Source organism: Hippocampus guttulatus, chromosome 11 (assembly GCF_054856545.1).
Source record: "Hippocampus guttulatus isolate MCC_2025c chromosome 11, RoL_Hgut_1.0, whole genome shotgun sequence".
Taxonomy (NCBI): domain Eukaryota; kingdom Metazoa; phylum Chordata; class Actinopteri; order Syngnathiformes; family Syngnathidae; genus Hippocampus; species Hippocampus guttulatus.
Window position 1 is genome coordinate 13,296,363 of NC_141271.1, and position 20,905 is coordinate 13,317,267.

The 20,905-nt window shown below is 42.1% G+C and overlaps 1 protein-coding gene across 2 annotated transcripts; it reads right to left on the bottom strand.

Annotated features, from left to right (window-relative positions):
• Positions 1-133: 133 nt before the first annotated feature.
• Positions 134-20,180, bottom strand: dop1b (DOP1 leucine zipper like protein B). 2 transcript variants are annotated; one of them, XM_086123149.1, is made up of 38 exons: positions 19,998-20,180; positions 18,575-18,753; positions 18,279-18,460; positions 18,025-18,195; positions 17,453-17,642; positions 17,239-17,337; positions 16,263-16,386; positions 16,022-16,131; positions 14,834-14,945; positions 14,629-14,749; positions 14,184-14,303; positions 13,982-14,087; positions 13,670-13,906; positions 12,697-12,998; positions 11,406-11,791; positions 11,065-11,333; positions 10,830-10,982; positions 10,652-10,743; positions 10,023-10,213; positions 8,057-9,593; positions 7,428-7,527; positions 7,127-7,318; positions 6,675-6,797; positions 6,462-6,596; positions 6,330-6,385; positions 5,955-6,059; positions 5,788-5,854; positions 5,537-5,696; positions 5,161-5,243; positions 4,504-4,613; positions 4,275-4,424; positions 3,436-3,497; positions 3,223-3,351; positions 2,647-2,783; positions 2,506-2,561; positions 2,278-2,421; positions 1,132-1,264; positions 134-1,053 (listed from the first exon to the last, which is right to left on the bottom strand). In XM_086123149.1, the coding sequence occupies exons 2-38, from the start codon at positions 18,710-18,712 to the stop codon at positions 796-798; spliced, it is 6,840 nt and encodes a 2,279-aa protein (XP_085979275.1). In that variant the 5' UTR covers positions 18,713-18,753; positions 19,998-20,180; the 3' UTR covers positions 134-795. The 2 variants fall into 2 exon arrangements, with proteins under 2 accessions (XP_085979275.1, XP_085979276.1); XM_086123150.1 differs by lacking the exons at positions 17,239-17,337; positions 17,453-17,642; positions 18,025-18,195; ... (1 more) ...; positions 18,575-18,753; positions 19,998-20,180 and adding an exon at positions 17,050-17,173.
• Between the last annotated feature and the right edge of the window lie 725 nt (positions 20,181-20,905).

Genomic DNA, 20,905 nt, shown 5'->3' on the forward strand with positions numbered 1-20,905 from the left:
ACGGCCTTGATACTGATCCTGGCCAATCGATGGGTACACCCCTCATCGATTGCGTTGCATGGCATATCAAGATGGGGAATAATTTGCCGCTTTCTATGGCTTTGGGTAAAATAATATGACATAACGTAACCTCTTAATTTAATAGCATTTTTAATTTCAACTTTGACAAGGTCCTTTCAACATCTGCAATAATTTAAACAATAACACATACAGTATCTTAATATAGACAAGGCTAAAACTTAGCAGGAATTGGTACAAGTAATTTTGGAACACTTAGATCACATTTCCCTTAATACCCAAAATGGCATGTAACAACATAAAATATAAGTATAAACTGGGGGCTGTGAGATCCAAAAACAATCAAGAGACACCTCAAGACTAAACAGAACATTCTCGAGGTCAGACATCAGAAGACGAATGTTTAGTCGATAAAATTGGTGGCGCTCATTAGTTGCATTCAAGTACACGGCTACTGAATATTTGAAAGGATTGCACACCCCAACACCACAATTTAAGGTGCAGGTGGCCAAAACACAACATTGCAAAATAAATCCATTGCGAGTCCTTTCTGATAAATTAGTGAGGACAACATTCAAGACGGTCTAAATATACTCCCCCCGCAAAAAAAGCACAATTAAATAGTTTACCGCATCGCCTCTCTGCTGCTTTTTTTTTTTAAATAGAGATTTGGTGTATTTCGGTGCATATCTTTATAAAATGTTCAAATAAATTGCAGTTTTCATATGTAGCAGTTAACAAAAATGCACTGTGCCCATTTTCAGAGTCCCATTCCATTCAATTCTCCATGTCATCCAGGAACTCTTCCTCAATGATACGCTCAAGCCTGTCCAACACGGCGTTTGCGCAGGCTGCTGGGTAGTCTGCTACCTGAGCCGGGTGCAATGAGTGGTTATGAGTGGGCGGCCCCTGGAAGGAACAGCATAGGGTAAAAAGGAAAGGCAACAAGTGGGTGATTGAGGACAAGGAACATTGGGTGAGGAGTGGGAATTCCAGGTGCTCGGTAGCAGATTCCTCACTCAGCCCGTTGAGGGTCTGCAAAACAGGTACACAAAATTCTATTAAGTGATTTTGCATTTATCGACAAAGAGTTCAATCTATATCTGATTTTACCCCGTAACGTTGCTGTATTCCTTCCAGTATTCGTACAACGTGGGGCTTGCACTCTTGTTCACCCTCTATCAGCGCACTCTCCGGACCGCTGTACTGGTTCACATCGACTTCTGGAACAAACGCCCACCGATACCTGCACACAGAATGTGGTGCCTTTATTGTTTGCTTTTTAAAAGTACAGATGCCTGAATTGAGAATTAGTGTAGCCTCTTGTGTTTGATTTTTTTTTAAAGCATTTTTTAAAGTATTTTTGAATTTTTGATTCACATATCACTGAAATAAAAAACACTGTGCGGCATGAGAAAAAATATTTTAAAATTTTAAATTCGTCAATATCGACATATTGCAATATAAAACATCACTTTTTTTTCCAATCGGTGAGGAGGAAAATCTGAATCATTATGGAGACATGATCTGAGTAACTGTGGATCACCACTATGCCACCTTGCTACCACATTATTGTGAATTGGAAGCCTCGATTCTTTCCTAGCCAGAGCCCTCAGAGCTACATTTAATGCTGTGTTTCCCTCATGTCCCTCATCCATACTTGCAAAACAAAAATCGTCATCGGCCTCACTGATTTATCAGGCTCCTTCAGGAAACAGGACTCCAACCACCCTTTCCATTTGCATTTCACTCAGAGTTTTCCTGCTGTCTGTATGTCTGTCTGCTAAGTTCCTGACCCAAATACTTTTGATTAAAATTTGACTTGGCAGAAGGTTTCAAAGGGTTTAAAATTCCCAAATGTTGGCAATGAGTGCCCATTACTTTAAAAATCCATTAAAATCCATTACATCTGACCTTGCAAAGTGGTATCATGTCTTTTGAGAGACAAAAATTCTTGCTGCTGTAGGCTGTAAATTTCCCCAGTGTGGGACAAATAAAGGATATCTTAATAAAAAGACTGCATTTTGTGATATCTGTCTTGATTTTTTTCCCAGACTTTTTTGTTGTTGCACACATGTTTTCGGGGGAGTTTTCCCATTTTGTATTTGTGTGCTAGACTGTCCCGCACAATAAAAGGCTGAACCCCTCTTAAATGAGGAGCAGGACTCATGACACAGAATATAGGCCACTGCCCAAACAATAAATGTAGCACCACATCTTCATATGATGACATTCCTTTTCCCAAATAAGAGTGCTTACATCTGAAAGAGTGGTATCCTCTCCGGGGGGAAGGCTAAGGATGTATCCAGAAACTTGCAAGCAGACAAATACATGTCCAACTCTGCCTGGGAGAAATTCACAGGAGCATTTCTGTCGAAGGCTCCGCGTACGACTTTAGACAACCTGGGAACACAGTTATTCACAGTATATATTGCAGTTACCTATAATGACATGGTCAGGACTCTGAGAAAAAAAATGAGAGCTCACTTTGAGACATCTTTTTCTACCAGCAGAGCTTTCTCGAGACGTGCAAATATGCGAATCTGGGGGGGAAAAAAAAGGAAATGATCATTACAATTATTAGACTGTATGTATGGACTGTGGTTGAAAATTCTTTAAAATATTTACCAACTCTGTGACCATTATCGGCCAAAGAGATGTCAGGTGCTGGCAGGAAATCCGCAGCAGAAGAACACGGAACATCAAGAATATCTGAGCGGAAACAGCTGGGCTGGGATTCATTCGTAAAGCTTCCGTGAGGCGCTCTGGTAGGGAACAATTTTGTTCGCATCACGACCCATTGATTGGAAATGTCAAAGGGGAACATTTGTAAATTTGCTCACTCACAATGAACTTAACAGTACCCAATTCTGATTAGGTAATAGATGGAAAAATGAGTTGAAGATGCATAAAAAAAACAAATATTTGGTCCAAATTGACATGCTTGTGACAAAGTATTTGATCCTCAAGCATCAGCAAGATGAGAGTTGAATTCATTCTTTCACCATGCTCAGAACTCTCAACACTGTGACCTCAAATCATCTTCACCGATTACAATGAATGGAAATGCTATTGGCTATGGAGTTTCCCCAATTGTGTGTTACACCTGTTAAAAAGGAACATACTGTCAAAGAAACAAACATTGGAGAGTGTTGCAGAGAATCAAACTACTCCAACTGTCCATAATATTCTGAAACGTCTCACCTTGAATGAGGGGTAGATAGAGATGATACTGATCGAGTTCTCCACTGAACATTGCAAATGCCTGCCGCTTGAGGAGCATGGGTTTCTGGTCGACATTGGCAAACAGCTTCAAGGAGCCACTTTGCATGCCTACGATAGTCAAAATCAAGTGTGGCGTTCATATAATTGTCCCTTCTCCTGTATATGCCATGTCATCAAGATGCATATACTCACTGATGAGGTCTTTAAACATGGTCTTCTCGTGAGTCAGTAAGTGGTCAATTATGGCTTTCCAACTGGATAGAACACAACACAAAGATTCTTTATTAGACATGAATCAAGCATCATTGCCGCCGAGGATTATAAACAAACATTAAAAGTAAAGATGACGAGGAAAATGTTAATTCAAAAACCTTTCAGATGCAGAAGTGGGGGTGCTGTGTGTTAAACATAAAAACAGAATACAATGATTTACAAATCTTGTTCAACCTGCAGGTACATGGATTTGAATGAAACTACAAAGACAAGATATTTAAAGTTCAAACTGATAAACTTTCCTGTTTTCTCAGCAAATAATGTTTAACTTTGAATTACATGGTTGCAACAAGTTCCCAAAAAGCTGTAATGATGAAAGAGTGTGGTACTAAACTGGTCTGCTTGCAGTCCAGACCTGCCTCCCATTGAAAATGCGTGGCGCATCATGAAGTGTCAAATACGAGAAAGCCCAGCTGAAGCTGTACATCAAGCAAAAATGGGAAAGACTTTCACCTACAAAGCTTCAACAATTAGTGCTTTCGGTTCCCAAACATTTATTGAATGTTGTTAACGGAAAAGGCGATTTAACGCACTAGTAAACATGACCCTGTCCCAGCTTTTTTGGAATGTGTTGAAGCCATAAAATTCTATTCTAGTTATTATTTGCGAAAAACGATATCAGTTTGAACATTAACTATCCTGTCTTTGTAGCGCATTCAATTGAATATGCGTTGAACATGATTTGCAAATTATTGTATTTTTAACACAATGTCCCAATTTCATTGGAGTTGGGTTAGTATATCAATGATCACACTAACCTGGGTGCACAGGAGGCATCCATTGTGAAGAAAAGGGGATCCATGAAGAGCTCAAAAACCTCTTTTCTCCAGGCTCTCTTGGTGTAGGCATAACCACTCAAGCTGCTCAAGAGCTGCGCTCCGGCCTCAAAGCTGGGCATATTGTAGGCACTACAAAGAGAAAACTTCATTTTAGCATCTAAGAATCCTAAAGTACCAGTACTTACATGGTGAAAAATAAAATAGTTACCTATGATTCTTCAAGTAGGGGAAAACGTAGTACATTAGACGAGAAATGAGAGGCACTGCTTTCTCCTTCTCATCACTGCGGTACACCATATCAAGAAGTGGTGCCAAGACCTACACAAAGAGGAGGGAGGAGAAAAAAAAAGACATAACATACATTATTCTTCCTGCGGTAGCAAGCTGTTGTGTGTGTAGCCACCTACACACACACACACACACACACACACACACACGCACGCACGCACACACATGTGCACACACGCGCACTTTTTCCAACCCTAATTCTAACATTGGCTGCCTTAATGTCATTAACGTGGCAAAATAAGTAACGCTGAGACAAGTGAAGCAGTTTGAGCATGAGGAGTGGGCCAAAATAACTGTTGATAGTAGCTTAAGTCTCATCGAGAGATACAGAAATTAATTGATTGCAGCAACCGTGGAACTGAATATTATGTTAAGGAAACCATTCATCTCAAAGCAAAAATATAAAAATAAAGCAGTGACTGATTTTCATCAGTTAACTTTCAGTCAATGTTTATCCATTGTTGCCTTTGTCAGCATCGTGTTATTTCAATGTATAATGTTGTTTTTCTTTACCTGATGCAGAGCAACTATTTTGTCCGCAAATGTGAACTCACACATAGTATGATATATAACATACCTCAGCCAGGAGCACAAGGGCCTGCACGCTGTAAACTGAGGGAGCCGAGGATGAAACCATGGTGCTGGCTTGAGCCATCGACTCTGCCAAGAAAAAAAAAAAAAAAAACGTTATAATCAGGTCATCTTCACATACCATAATAATGTTTTCAAGTTTGAGGCAGATCTATCAAAAAAAATCTAGACAAAGCTATTATGGCTCGAATAACAAGGGTGCTAATTCCATGCAGCCATTAAAGTATCAACAACGTAAAAATCCACAAGTGCTAGACAAATGAAAAATGTGGGTATTTGCTATTAGTGCAATAACTGTTCATTGAAAACTAGTTCAAACGACATTTGCTAAAAGCCTGGCAGGCAGAAACGTGTTAAGTTACCACAGTGCTCGCCGTCCATATCCACGTCGTCGGGCTCATCCGTTTCAGGGCACACCTGTGGCTGAACTTTGACCTCCAGGCTGCGGCTCAGCCAACTGGTCTGCTCGAGAGACGAACCCGCGATTCCGCCCACAACCTCCAGGATGCGCTGAGTAACCTCCTGCACCAAGTGACGCCATTGTTATCAATAATGTCGGCCCCACTAGTTTCTCCTTGCTTGTCAATTAAGCGTTTGAACGCTGTCTTCAAACCTGCAGATCTCGCGTATCCTTCTTATTGTCCAAATTGGTGAGCCGACTGACCACTTCATTGAGGATACTGCAAATGACAAATGTCATTGAAGCAGACGGCAATTTTATTCAAACTCTGAAATTGCTTGAGTACAAACATAATATTAAATATCTGTGCAAAAACTCACCCCAGGAGTAAAAAGTGGCCAGGGGGAGCGAGGTTCAGTGGGACAGATTCCCGTAGTAGACTGAGGACAGGAGCGATGCTTTCTTGCAAGTCTTGTGTTGTAACACTGCATGATTGACAATAAATCAATTCATAAAAACCATGATTTAATGACAAATTAATATAAAAATGAGAATGTAATGGTTGACACAGGGTTTGGAAAAGTCGCAAAATAGAGTGACCTGTTGCAAAGTTTGCAAAACCAACTATTTTCATATTGTTGCATGGCCTAACGCTGCCACTAATCATTGTCATGAAAAACATACTCGGCACGTGATTTAAACCACAATGAATTGTGGTTGAAGATGAAGGTCCAGATGCGTCTTATACTACTTACCTCTTGATATAAGTATAAGTGAACTGCAGCATGGGGATGTCTACCAGGGTTGACTTCTAATTCATAGGAGACAGAAGGTTTCTTACAAAAAGGTGCTTGATAAGACAATTTCTGAGCATTTTTTAAAAATACCTGATCCCCTTTGAGCTGGTGTGGCTTTTTCACCACCTCTTTGACCAACTGTAGGACTGAGTCCGTGTGCAGGGTGTTCAATGATTTCACAAGCTCCACAATAGTTACATGAGCCTCACTGGCCACAGGTAAAACCTAGAGAAGAAACAGGGGCTCTCAAATCCTGCCAATTCTTACAGATAATTGTGGGCTTAGAAACATTACAGTTCTCACATTGTTTGTGTGTCTCCTTTTACTCTTCCTGCTGCTCCAGGCTGCTCCCAGTGAGGCCATGAGCGGAATCCCATATTGGCCAGTCAGCGGAAGCAGGAACTGCAATATCCGCTGCCGTAAAATCTAAGCAAGCACACAGCAATATTGAGTGAAATGTACTTCTGCATTCAACTTGTGCAAAGTGACATATAATAAGAATTCTAATAAAAATACATTTGGTCTATTTCGGTATAGGCGGCACCACCCCAATTTAAAAAAATAATTAATTAAAATTAAAACTTCTGACCAGAACCAAGAGATCAGAACATATCACTCCAGTCCAAAAGGCTTTAAACTGGCTCCAAATTGGCTGTAGAATGCATCCTAAAATTCTGCTACTGATCTATAAGTCACTGAATGCATCAAAGAAATACTGATTGAACATAATATATATGTGAGGAGCAACAACACACTTTGGTGCTTTTAAAGAAGACAGATGAACTGTGCTTGCTGCTTTGGGCAGAGTCAGGCGTCCCCCGCTTGTGGGACTCTTCTTTCATAACCACACCCCAGAGCAGCGCCATGCTATTGAGCATTTGCGGCAGCGCCTCCAGCACGGTGCTGCGTGCGTTTCGGATGTCAACAGATTCGCACACAACCAAGGTCTGCTGAGACAAAGATGAAAAAAAAAAAAAAAAGAAAACGCATTAACAACAAGATGCCATGGGCATATCAGCTTGTGTGTATTTAATGTACAGTATGCAGGAGTCTCACCCGCTTGTTGTCCAGCAGACAGTAGTGTGTAATGGTGGTCAAGCCTTCTAGAAGCGTCAGATGATAGTCTGGTGCAATGTTCTCCCGCCTACCAGTTGCACTAAACGAAGCAGGAAAGCAAATCTATCATTTCAAATGAACATAGTGCAACCTCCAAAGTTTAACTGGCCAAGAGTTGTACGATTTGAAATATGTTCTGAAAGTCAAACAAAACATACAGTTTAAACCATCATCAGGACGTAACACAAGTGTTTTTGCTTGACCTTTGCTTTGATGTGATGACACGACATCTCATTACATCTGTTACAAACTGTTTTGAGTGTCACTGACTTATTTGCTCAAGTTCACTATTGACGACAGGGCTTAGTCCGCATCTCTCTGAATATAAAACAAGTATTCATAGTGTGCACCCCTAATTCCTATCCATAAAATTAAAATAACACAACTTCCTGTTCCCTCTTGATTGTGTGTCTGTCACCTTCAAAGGGTGAGTTTTACTTTGACTTTACTTATGTGTTGTTAAAGTTGTATAACAATTATGAATGTGAAAAAACGTCATCCATCTGTCCATTTTTTGTTTTAGTGCTTGTGATCATGAGGTTCACAGGTGTGCCGGAGTCTAACTTTACCTCTGAATTGTTCTTCCTCCATCATGCTCAAAAAGCTTCACCAGTTCATCCAAGTTCCTGCAAATTTGATTGATGAGGGGAGCCACAATGATGCCCAATGAGCGGCCCAAGTACGGCAGAGTGGAGCACAGCAGTGCTACCCAGTGGGGGTGCATGGCGTAGCCATATTGCGGTTGCAGAGCCCTGGCGGCGGCGGAAACGAACATTCCCTGGGCAGTGATGGGGTGACTTTGGACGTACTGGGCTGCCTTGATGGACTGCTGAAACAGGACGGCCGTTTGCCAACCCCGAGTGAGGGGGTTACTGCTGGTCGGGGACTCCACAGGCTGACCGGAGGTCCCGCCAGATCCTGCCCCACTGGGCCAGACATGGTACTCTAAGACTATGAGAGCCCGGAGGAGTTTGAGCAATTCCATCTGTAAGGGATATTGCTCCTGCCCTTCTCCCTTCCCGACATTCACAAGACTCTCCTCAGACAGTCCAACATCTTCATCCAGCAGCTCAAGACCCTTGGATGTTGTTCCCTTGTCCGTTCCTCTTTGGCTTATATACATAGAAGCTGAGAGTGTAAGTAAAGCATATTCCTGCACTTTACATCCAGTGAGGAGTTTGCGAATGTGCTCCAGGCTTCCCTCTTGTCCTTGTGCCATGCAAGTGAGCTGATTCACCATTCGCGTCAGCACTTCTACGCTCTTCACCTTAACCTCTCTATTGCCCTGCAGGTCAAAAGGCCCAATGCTCTGGTAGGATGAGTAATGAGAGCAGAGAAATCGCAGGCATAAGTTCATTAGCAGCTCTATGAGGAGAGAAGGGGGAACGGAGGGGGAGGATGAAGGGGAAAGCAAACCGCCATAGAAGTTCAGCCCCTCCTGAGCTTGCTGGTGACGCTGCAAGAGGTTGGAAACAAGGTTGAGGTGAGCGGCCGAGCTGGTGTCCAGAGAGGTGGAGGAGAAGGCCTCCACTAGAGGGCACTCAGCGCTAGTCCGCAGCAGACTATCGAGCAGCGCCAAGCCTTGGAGCAGATGGCGCCAACCGCCCGCCATCTGATACAGAAGCACATGATGGAACAGTGAACCAATGGCCTCTTTCTTCTCACGCTCCTGTTTTAACAGACGAGATCTAGCCATCGCCTCCAACTCCAGATCCTCGTCGTCCTCGCTCGACAGCGAATCGGACGTCTGCGTGCGCTCAGACTCCACTCTTTGCAAGCCGTTGACCATTCCTCCCTCCTCAGTACCAGAGCCGGAATTCTCAGTGGACACGTGGGCGCCGCTAGTGTCAGCCGATTCCGTGTGCTCGCTTTTGACGGCTGCTTCTTCATCCTCCTCTCCATCCTCCTCCTCCGTCTCCTCGCTCTCAGTCCTGGATGCTGCCAAAGTGTCGCTTAGATTTGACAACTCAGGACCACTGTCTAATTGTAGCCACAGGGATTCTCGGTCGATGACATTTCGGAGATTCAAGGTGTTGCTTTCAGTAGCCATGTTATCCACTGCTTTGGCAGACCAGCGACTTCTGTTGTTTAGAATCTTGAGGTTGCCTTTAAAACGTAGAAAAACACGTGTTACTCAAGAAACTGAAGCCCACCCTAAACATGTGAATAATTGCCCTTATTACTCTTAAACTGTAAATATTGAACTGTGTACCACAAACTATCATTTCAAATTAATCGTGCAACATTACATTGTAAAATTACTACGAGATAGTTTGATTTTGACAAAATGCACATGGAATTTGTGAGTAGCAAATCGCGTATAGATAGTGGAATACTGAACCCGGCAGTTAGACAAGGCTTTGTTGACATCTTGTGGCATCTTTGTTTCATTGAACATCTGAGTTTATGTTCCACATAAAAAAGTGAAATAAGTCAATGTGTGGGTAGCGAACTGCAAATATACTGGGGTTTACCGTCATGGTATGAAACAAAAACCACCTTCTGCTTAGGAAGCATAATTTGAGACAAACTAACCAGCTGTGACATTTTGTTTGATGGCCTGAATGGAGCAGCGCTGAGTGGACGGGTGAAGCAGCAAGAGCAGGATGGGCTCTAGGATTCGGATCACATCATTGAGGGACAGAGCTCGCGCCAGCCAGCACTGTGCGGCTGCACTTATTGAACCGTCCGTGCAGCTTAGACTCTCCAACACAACACATAGTGACCTGAAAGTGAGAGAGCCACATTTGTAGTTTAAGACTATTTGGAAAGATTACATGGTGTACGCGGTGAGTTCCATTGCTACGGTGGCGATGTAACCTGAATTTGTGTTTTAAGTTGCCGAAGTTTCTAAATTAAGCTAATGTAGTGGTAAAGTCATTATTACAGTAAATATATGTGTGAAAAACACTTCAGCATGTGTTTTATAAAAGAGAGAAAAAAAATACAGCAAGTATGGTCGGAACTAGGGATTAGGATTGCAGCTATCAATCATTTTAATAAATGATTCATCGGTCAATTAATCAATTAATCAGATTTTTAAAACGCTGATTTAATTTCCATCTCTTTTTTCAAAAACAACATTATTTCAAACTGGCAGTGTAGAAAATACAAAAAGACAAATTATGATTTTGTGATTGTGTAGAAATACTGTTGACACTAACCTGTCAAAAGAGCGGCAGTTCCTGTTCAAGTGGATATCACGGGTCAGGTGCCAGAGGATCGAGAAGCGGTGTAGCGCTTCAAGCCGAACAGCCTGGTCCACACAATCACAAGAGCTGGTGTTTATTTCTTGTATTATTTGTCTATGTCATCATTAAGCAGTTCGACAGGTATTTTCACCTTGTCCTTGTGCGACAGCGCCTGGCAGATAATGTCTTCACAGATGGTTGCTGATGGAGCCAAACAGTGAAGGCGGTAAAAGAGCTCCACGCAGGCCGTGTGCTGCTCTCGCCGCTCTGTGTCCAGCTGGCTCCAAAGCACCATTGCGACCCTCTGAAACCAAACACAAAATGAAAATATCTTTCAGTAGCATATTTATTGAGATTTTGAGGCTCGCATAAACATTTCGCTAAACCTGGTAAAAGTCAGTGTCTTCCTGTATGGTGCTAAGCAAAGCAGGAAAAATGGGGGGCATGGTGATCATCTGCAGCTGCCCACTCAGCGGGTTGGAGTCGGACTGGTAGCGCCTCCTCCTGTCCTGGATGACCAGCGCTAAGGACTGGGAGTAGTTGATGAGCTCCAAGAGAGAGGCCGCTGCAGTGTACTGGATTTTGTAGTCCCTTGACATGCAGCTCAGTGTCATCAAGGACCTCAGCCACATGGGCAAGCTTTCTGCGTCACCTCCTGTGAAGGAAACACATTTGAACATCGTCGAATGGTGCCAGTGACACGCAGTTCCTCTATTTTCTGCCTGACCTGCTTGGCCAAACATGTCTGTGTGGAGAGTCAGGACCTCCTCTTCAGTTAGGTAAACAGGGAAGGTAGTGCACTCCAGAAGCAGGTTACAGGTGGCAGCGAAGGCCTGTCGACATGCCTCGGTGATCTCAGCTCTGCCTCGGGGCCGATACCCAGCAGCCCAATCCAGACAACAACTGCGCTCTTTTTTCTTTTCTGCTTGTAGGACCTCAGATACATGCTCCTGTTTTAACTTGTTTGGGGTGAACAGCCCTGTCAGTTTGTCTTGAATTTCCAATCCTCCTATGCTTAATAACAAAGTGTTCTTAGCCACACGGACAGTCGTGACGTCAGTCTTGGACTTTTCCTCCTGTGCATCAACCTCCTCCACCTGTACCAGCAGGTGTCTAAAACACAGCAGAGAAAGGATTTGTTCAGTGAGATACACATATCTGGTTTTACTTTAAGAATCAATGATGGTTGATGCTAGTGTCTCAAAATATCCTATTTTAGGCTGAATCATATCTATTGTCAGATGCTGACATCTCATTAAAGGCCTTTTCACACTGCACTTACTGCAGCACATCATCAATGATCACATTGATTTTGTATGTTCAGAGGGGGGGAGACCACAGAACGCCGTATCATATTGCAGTGCAAAGCAGGAAGTGGGAGTTTGCCGTGACGACGACACACCTATAATTAACTAATTAAATTTTATTTCCTATGAGAGATCGCCGGCGCTGTGACCTCAGAAAGCATCCACAATAGGAAAGGGGCTGGCAGAACGATTTCTGATGTGCGCTGCACCCATTTCCTTTTTTCTGTTGCGTGTTTGCCCCCCCTCCTTAAAGTTTCCAACAAGGACAGACATCTTGCGTGTGGTCTACTTCTAGTCTAAATCACTGGAAAAAGCCTCCCTCTTTAGTTTCTAATTAGTACGATGCTTGAGCACCCCTATGACTAATTTTGCATGCTGTATTTAAAACAGAAGGTGCAATTGTATTATTGCACCTATTCATTGTAGAATTACTGTATATCTGTTAATAACAGCTTTGTTGGCAGAATGGTGACAGAGTGATTTCCACATCTGCTTCACAGTCCTGCCTTTATGTGTGAGATTTGTTTGTTTCTCCGGGTACTCTTGCTCCCACATTCCAAAAACATACGCATTATGGAATTTAGAGTATTCAATTGAACAAGTGAATCATTGTTTGTCTACATGTGTCCTGAGATGGCTGGGGACCAATCCCGATTAAGGGATTATACTTTAATCAGTGTTTGATCTGTTGTCAAATCATGGGTAGTTTACCTTGTGGCTATGAAAGCGAGGATTTCCTGCAGACATTGAGTTGTCGTGTCGACACTGCCACCCATTCTCCACACTCCATGAACATTTTTACACATCCCATTTCCCCTGGAGCCCATGGACGGTGGGAGATGCTGCTCTGATGGCGAGGCGCTGATGCCCAGCCCGCTATCCTCTGAGCGGAGTGTCGTGTAGACTCCATCTGCATGCTCGTCCTCATTCACATCTCTGTTCAACTCGTCATCTTCATGGTGAGCATTACCTTCGGTAACACCGTCTTCTCCCGCTTCTCCCTTCTCTAGATCCTGGAGAGAAGTAGAATTTACACGTTGAGGTAGCCAAATAAATCATTGCAAAAAAACAAAAAAAACAACAACAAAAAAAAAACCACTGTACAAATGTTAAAAGAAACACCTAGGAAGAAATACTGTAGAACAGGGATCACCAGTGTTGCCCCCAAGTACCTCAAGTAGACCCCAGGGATCCCGTGAGTAGCCTGTGGGCCTGTTCTAAAAGTAGCTCAACAGTGATGCGGCATTGTCATACTGTAGCAATGTTGTAAAAGTGATCATTTGAAAATGTAAAGACTGGCAAAGAGTTCTAGAAATAAAGTGTTACAGTATACTGTTATTTATCTGTGTATATCATTAATAATACTAAATTGTAAGAATATTATTAAAAGTATTTTGAGCCAAATTGGGTTCTTTTTTTTTTTTTTTTTTTTAGAAGTGTGTATCAAACTGGTCGCCCTTTGCATTAAACCGTGCCTAAAAAGTAGCTCTCACATCATTCCTGCTACTATATCATATTTGTGTATTGTTAAATAGGTCCAGATATCACATTGAGTACATTGTGACTAAATCATCATTATTCCAGTAGATATGCTGATTGTGCCACTTATGTCGGATGGTGTGCCGTAAGACTTTTCTAATGTCAAGCATGTCATTTGGCCCAATAACAGTTGAGAAACATCGACCTTAGGAATACTTTCATCCTCTTCTTGTGCTTGGACCTCCATCCCTCTTGTGTGGGCTCCTTTCTCAAAGTCCATGAACGCCACAGGCATTTGGATCTTACTCAGGATCTTGAAGCATGCGCGCAGGCCCTGTGTGACATCTTCCAAGCAAACGGAGTCCATGTGGCCATGCAGGGTCTGCAGCATCGTGCCCAGCATCTCAGGAAGGAGGTGGGACTGGATATTAACATGGAGCTCCTGCGAAGGAATTGGATTAAGAAAATACTCCTTGTCAACAGGTCATGTTGCCATTAACGACTAGTAATTTTATACCAGAGGAAGAACATCAAGCAGAAAAATGATGAGAGTCGACATTTCTGTGACAGAGGGAGCAGGACAACTGCTGTCATGCTGCGGCTTTGGTGCATCGTCCTTGTCACTATAAGTATTAAAAAAAATACTCATAAGAAAACATCATGTGCAATAAACCAGGGCTGATTCAATAACTGTGTGAAAATGAAACTTTGTGTCTCACCTGAGAGATGTGCAAAACCATTGAGTCATGTACTCCCACAGGTATTCACTGTTCATGGAGCTCACAAGCATATTCATCGTCTTTATGATCTCCGAAGCATTCTTGTTCTCTTTTATCATGCTGTAAAAATTCAACAATGTCAAACAATGTGGAAAAAAACTCAATTGAGTAGTACCTCATATTTACAGCTCTTGACGTGGGCCTTCCAGATGTAACAACATTTTGTCCACATATGTTGACACAATGACCGAAAAACAAAAACTATTTTTTTTTTTTTTTGCCATAGTTATTTTAGCTGAGAAAAAAAAATGTGCACGAACATGAGCATGTCATAATGCATATTTAAGCTTTCAAATTTGGCTTTGTCAACAAGCTGCTTTGGTAGGTCATAGGTGACTGCGCTGAGGCGAAGTGGAAACAGTTGTTGGGTCTCTCCTGCCCTCACCTGGCTAATTGGTTGCCCGAGAGCCTTGAGCTGGTGATGGTATCCTCACCCAGCATCTTTCGGCAATAGCTGTAAAAGGCTCGGACCACCTCTAACAGCACACTGCTCAGGACTGCTGGACCTGAAAACAGATGCCACAATAAGTACTGTGAAAAACAAGTAAAATACACTTCAATATTTTGATGTATTTATGTGCCGGACTTGCCTAACTCCGGTTTATCCAGCAGGCTAATCATGATGCGAAAAGGCCTGAGGTAGCCAATCACATTCTCTGGTTTGCTCTCAACATCCTTTTGTTTGAGGATGTTAATCAGACCCTGAAGCCAAGGACCCGCCAGGTGGGAAGCAGAGTAACAAGTGAGAAACAAACATGAGTAAAACACTATGCAAATAGAGCACAGCACATGTGACAGACATGTGAAGTATTCAGTTGTGTATAGTTTATTTCTCAAGTGTCCAAGTCATTTTTTTCCGAGGGGCACAATGCAGTCATAATTATTGAGTCATTTCCGATTGTGTGTGGGGTTTTTTTGGACTCATGAGAAATAGATGAAAATTAAAAAAAATGGGAATATGCAAATTTAACTTTGCCCAAAAATATTGGAAAAACAAAACTCACTCAAAAAGTTACTTGAGTAAATCTAATGGGATAAATGCAGCTACTACCCACCTCTCAGATGAATATGCAAGCAATATTTATAAAGCACCACAAGGTGACAGTATTGCTCTGCACACACCTTCCTGTTCCACATTTCAATCATGTCAAGAAAGGGTGAGTAATTTTACCGTAATTTGTTTTTATTTAGTTTTATCACATGGTGCTAAACTTCTTTGAGACAGTAAGGGATGTAATAAATACAAAAAAATATTGTACAGTAATGAAATGTCATATGGAGAGTGTTGGTGATAGTTTGAGCCTGGAACAAATTAAAAATGGTGGCCTTATTTTCTTTTGGAAAAACTGTTTTGGACAAACAATGTGGAAGTCAACCAGCGACACGATACAGATTGCATTAGCATCGTTTTGTATGTTTCGGTGCATCTCACTAAAATAGAATATAATAGAAATCTTAATTTATTTCAGTACTGTGGCTCAATATTTATTCATTTTTTACAATTTGTTTTAAATATTAAATCAAAGAGGTTAAAAATACAAATAAAACCACTATTCCAATAAATTAGATTATTACATCAAACAACTAATCATAATTATTATTTTTTGGAAAACGTGGAAGGAACTGGCCTTGTGAAAATATTTATAAACATATTATGTTTAGATGCAGTCATTAAATGCAATACTGAATTATCAAGACAAGTAAATGATAGCTTTTCCATGAGAATCTAATTTATTTTGATGCACTTATAGATTTGGAACAACACGCGTGTGAAGTACCTGCACAATCAGATCTTTAGAGTATGTGTTGAAGTAAAACAACATATGTTCCTCTGCCGAAGAAGACAAGGTTGGATGTGGAGCAACTATTTCTCCTTTGATGTCTGTGCCTGAAAAAAAACCCCAAACAAACACATAAAAACAAATATTGCAGCAAAGTGAGAAAACCAGAAATTGACCAAACACTACCAGAGAGTTTGTGAGTCATCACTTAACACTTTGCAATGATCAGTTACCGTACCTAGGAGCCATGCATAGAGACGCCGATTGAGGGACATATCTCTGCGGAGTAATGTAAGGGAAGCAGCAGAGACCACTGTGGTCATTTCTTCAATGCTCATTACGATGTTGGCCTCTGCTGGGACCTTAACCAACGATAGAAAAAGGCACAAGAGAAACTAAGCACTTGCCAAGTCCAATTATGCGGCGTTTTCATTGCACAATACCGGCTTGGTTTACTCAGTTTTTCTCAACTCAGTACAACAACAGATTTTACAGCAGTTTGAGGGCAGCAACAAAATAAATTGCTAAGACATCCAGTCTGAAGGCACACATTGTCATATATTTATTAAACAATAAAATTGCACAGCTATGGCGAATCTGCTGGAACAATTGGCAGCCAGCAGGGCTCACCCATATAGTATCTGCTCAGCACTGTTGGCTTTTGGCAGAGGAAACGCATACATGATTTAGAGAGCCGTGCCGAGCGGAGTCGGTACTGTGCCTCCAACATAACAGCTCTACCAAAAATTGGATTTTCAAGAAACGCTAACTATGTTTATTGTTGTAGTTTGCAATAAAGTACACTGCTTTCTGCTGAGCTAATTATAGCTAACACAGTGTGTAAAGATCCATGCATCCCAACATTACAGGGGAGACATTATAGAAAATTTGTTGTTATTGACATGTATACAAATAGTTGGGTCTCCAGAGCGCCTGGCCACCCTTGAAGCGTAAAATTAAACCAACCAGGTCAATCTTCTGTGGTCTGCCTATTCCTTAAAATGCAATTTAGATAATAATCACACCTCGCAATAAATTGATCCACCCATGTCTTGGTTGACTCGGTTAGTTGAAGATCCAGAGCCACTTTCAAGCAACAACCAGACCACATTGCTTGAAACACCATCCAGAAAATGCATAGTACGCCTCCTTTAAAACATAGTGCTCAAAAACTGCATGAATGAAGTTGTGGTTTAGAGTACCGCTATGCTTACCAGGGTGGTGGCCAAAGGGAAAAAGAAGAGCAGAATTTCCAGCATGTTCCTTTGAACCAGCACATTGGAGTCTTGCAAGGAAAGACACACAGACTTCATCTGCACAAAGACAGATGCATTAGGAGTTTAAAAACAAAAAAAAAAAAACCAAAAAACCTTATTGCCGATTTCACAGTGGATGAATTAATTCATATCCAAGTAGAGGAACGCTCACCACCAGGCAACGGTCATAGCCAAGCATGAGTTTCTGCTGTTCCAGGGGCAAGTTTCGGTCAAAGTGTGCGACGATAAAGATAGTAGCAGGCAGTCGCACTAATGGGCTGACCAGAATACAACCCCACAGTGCTCCATAGAACACCTGCTGACCCACCAGCAGAGACAACTTAAGCAGCAGGGCATCAGTCCTGGACATAGAAATAAAACAGACCTCAGAAAAAAAATGTTCAGGAGAAGTTTTTAGCTTGTACACATAAGACAAGGTTGGCCGATTAATGAATAGATTTGATTGATTTGTCCTTATGAGAATAAGCAGATAATGTTTTTTGATCAATATGTTTTGCAGCTTCTATACTTCAAAATGAGTCCCCGCTGATGTGCACTCCTTCCACTAAAATCATGGCTTTAAAGCCAGAGGAAATGGTTTACATTCGAACAAGTGGCGTTCCCAACTCACTCATAATCACAATAGACGAACATCAGAATTTAGATTTTTGTGGGGGGGGTTAAAAATGAAATAAAAAGGAGATTTGAAGGCCTTGCCCTCAATAAGAGCCTTGTCTTGCATACCTGTCATTGACCTCCAGTCCCTCCTCCAGGCCAGGCAGTAGTCCTGTTATGAATGCCTGAAGACTGGGCAGTAACGCCCTCTGCAATGGCAGATAGTAACGCTCGTATAGCGTGAGCAGAACGGGCTTCACAGCCATGGCTGCATGGCCCAACAGCGGGAACAAACCCGAGCTAAAAACGTAGACACAAATGCGTCATTGCAAAATGCACAGAGCACCGCAGGTCAGCTCTCATTTCAGTAATTTTGTCTTTACCTGTAAATGAACAAATCCTTGGCCAGCCACTTTGTCCCAATGATTTTGAAAATGACTTCATAGGTCTCCAGAGCCTTGAGGTGCACCCCGCTGGGTAAGGCCGGGTGTAGGCACTGTGCCAGACGCTTGCCAATGATGAGCCTCTTGGGAAGGAGGGAGTAGCGGAGGTTACTCTGCAGGGCCTGGTGGGCAATGACAATAAATAAGTCCACCGTGCTGTCTGCTCTACATACTGCTGTCGACTATAACAGCCATCACTTTCAATGAGATAGCCTAATACCAGCCTCGACGGTTACCTTGTTGAGCTTGCCCAAGGAGGAGATGAGATCCGCCCATTCGCTCGACGATTCAAAGTTTCGCAGCGCCTTCTCGATGACCGCCGCATAGCTACGATAGCGGTAGTCATTCTGCAACTCGACTTCTTCAGGATCCATGTCACAAGTCAGTCAGGCGGGAGCATGTTCTCACAATACGTCTGCGAAAGCAGTAGAGACCAACTTAAGTTTCTTTTTTTTTTTAATTAGGCAATAGGCGTGGATGGAAACATCTCATGTTGTCTCTCTGGGAGGCCTTCATACCTCTGGGGCTTGTTTATGGTAAATAGAATTACGCAGCGTGCGTGCATGGAAGATTTTAGAGGAAATGGTTTGGGGGTGGGGGCATCGAGACTCTTTGTCTTAGCAAAGAGGAGCTACATAAGACATTTGTTGTCAAAATGTCAATGCTATTTTGTTTCTGTTTTCAAGCTCTTTTCGGCAATGTTGGCCTTGCCAATAGTGTGCGCGTATATAAATATATATACAGTATATATATATATATGTATATATATATAATTTTGTCATGTACCTAAATTAGGTTCACATGAAATAAAAAAATGTCCCAAAGCGTAAATGTGAGTATGAATGCTTTGTCTATAGTGCACTGTAACTTGATGCCGACTAGTCCAAGGTGTTGCCTGGTTCTCAACAAAAGTCAGTGGGTTAGGCCTCAGTTTACCAATCACCCGAATGAGGACATGTGATGATCATTGTTAAAAAAAATCCATCATAGGCCCGATTTTAAACCTGACGTCTACGTTTGGCCAACTTGCTGCAGTGTGGCATCAATCTAAAACTGGCTGCGTGTTTCATCACACAACTCACGACCACAATTACACCACACAACCGACAGTGTTACCTAACGAACACTATATTTCCACCACACTTGTCCACAGGCTACATCAGGGTCGACAACTCCGGTCCTAGAGAGCCAAAGTCGCCCTTGTTTTAGAAGTTCCCTCTTCCAACACACCTGATTCAAATGATCAGAATCGTTGTTGGCTTTTACGGAGCTTGCTGATGAGCTGATCATTTGGATCAGAGGTGTTTCAGCAGGGAGAGATGGAAAACATGCAGGACAAATGCTCTCTAGGGCCGGAGTCGCCTACCCGTGGGCTACATTATGATGAGGCAGCTTTTGGCTTCATAACAGCATCCCTACTAGTTTAGTCTATGATGTAACTGCAATGTGGATTTTAAAAAAGGGGGGGTATACACCACTCCCCTCGGAGAATATGAACATTGCACTGGATGTAACGTTTAGCTAGCATGAAAAAAAACATTTAATAAACAACAAGAATTTCACTTGTGTGTGGATGTTCGTATCGTATAAAACGGTAAAGTGGTATGATAAGCTAAGCTAAAATAGCCGTGTATCAGGTGCATCAATGAAATGACTCACCGAATAAAAATCGAGTTGCGGCGCAAGCTCGGTCGTTTCGAAGAAGCCAAGCAGGAAGACGTGAGGTTTTACATGATTTCCCCTCAAAGTATTATTTTGTTAGAGAAGTAGATATTACTTGCTTTCTGTCAGTAGATGAGCACATCAAAACTAGCGTTCCCGAAGTGGTCCTTTCAGGGCAGTCATGACTGGGCGGTATGCTTCAACTCAGCTGATACACAATTGACGACCGGACTGTTCCATATACGAATCCATAAGATTTGAAGTGAGGAGCTGACCAGTAATAGACTTGATGTGACACCAAAAACTCCATAACACATGCATATTTTAGAATTGTTTAAGTTTATTACAAGGAAATGAAGCAGTTTATAAGGGCCCAGCCTTAAATTGGGGTAGAAAACGTCATCATGAACACCTCTCTCGGTTATGGTACATTCCAGGATGTGCGGTGTTTACAAACCTCTCACCGAGGTGTTAGATATTTGTAAGCCGTTCATTGAACCCAATCTTGTGTATTTTGTCCTTTAACGTTTTCGTCGTGTTTTCATAATACATTAAACCATTTAAATTAATACTGTCATAAATTTTTAACACAAAATCTAAGAAACAACGTAAAACGTAAACTGTGTCCGAATGTACACCCGTCTCCCCTAACCCCTTCATTGTCCCGTACTAGTGAATATACAGTAATTGCTACATAGTACTGTAGTCCCCAATCCTTCGCGATTTGGACAGCCAGAGCACTACTAGTCGCGTATCACGTGACCACCGTGCCCATCATGCCGCATATTTTCAATTATTTATGTGGTTACGGTTATCGCTTTGATCACCACTTTTGATATTGTACATGTTGTTTTCTTGTTCGCAATGCATTGTGGTCTACATTAACCTGTTGAGTGTCTTGTCCA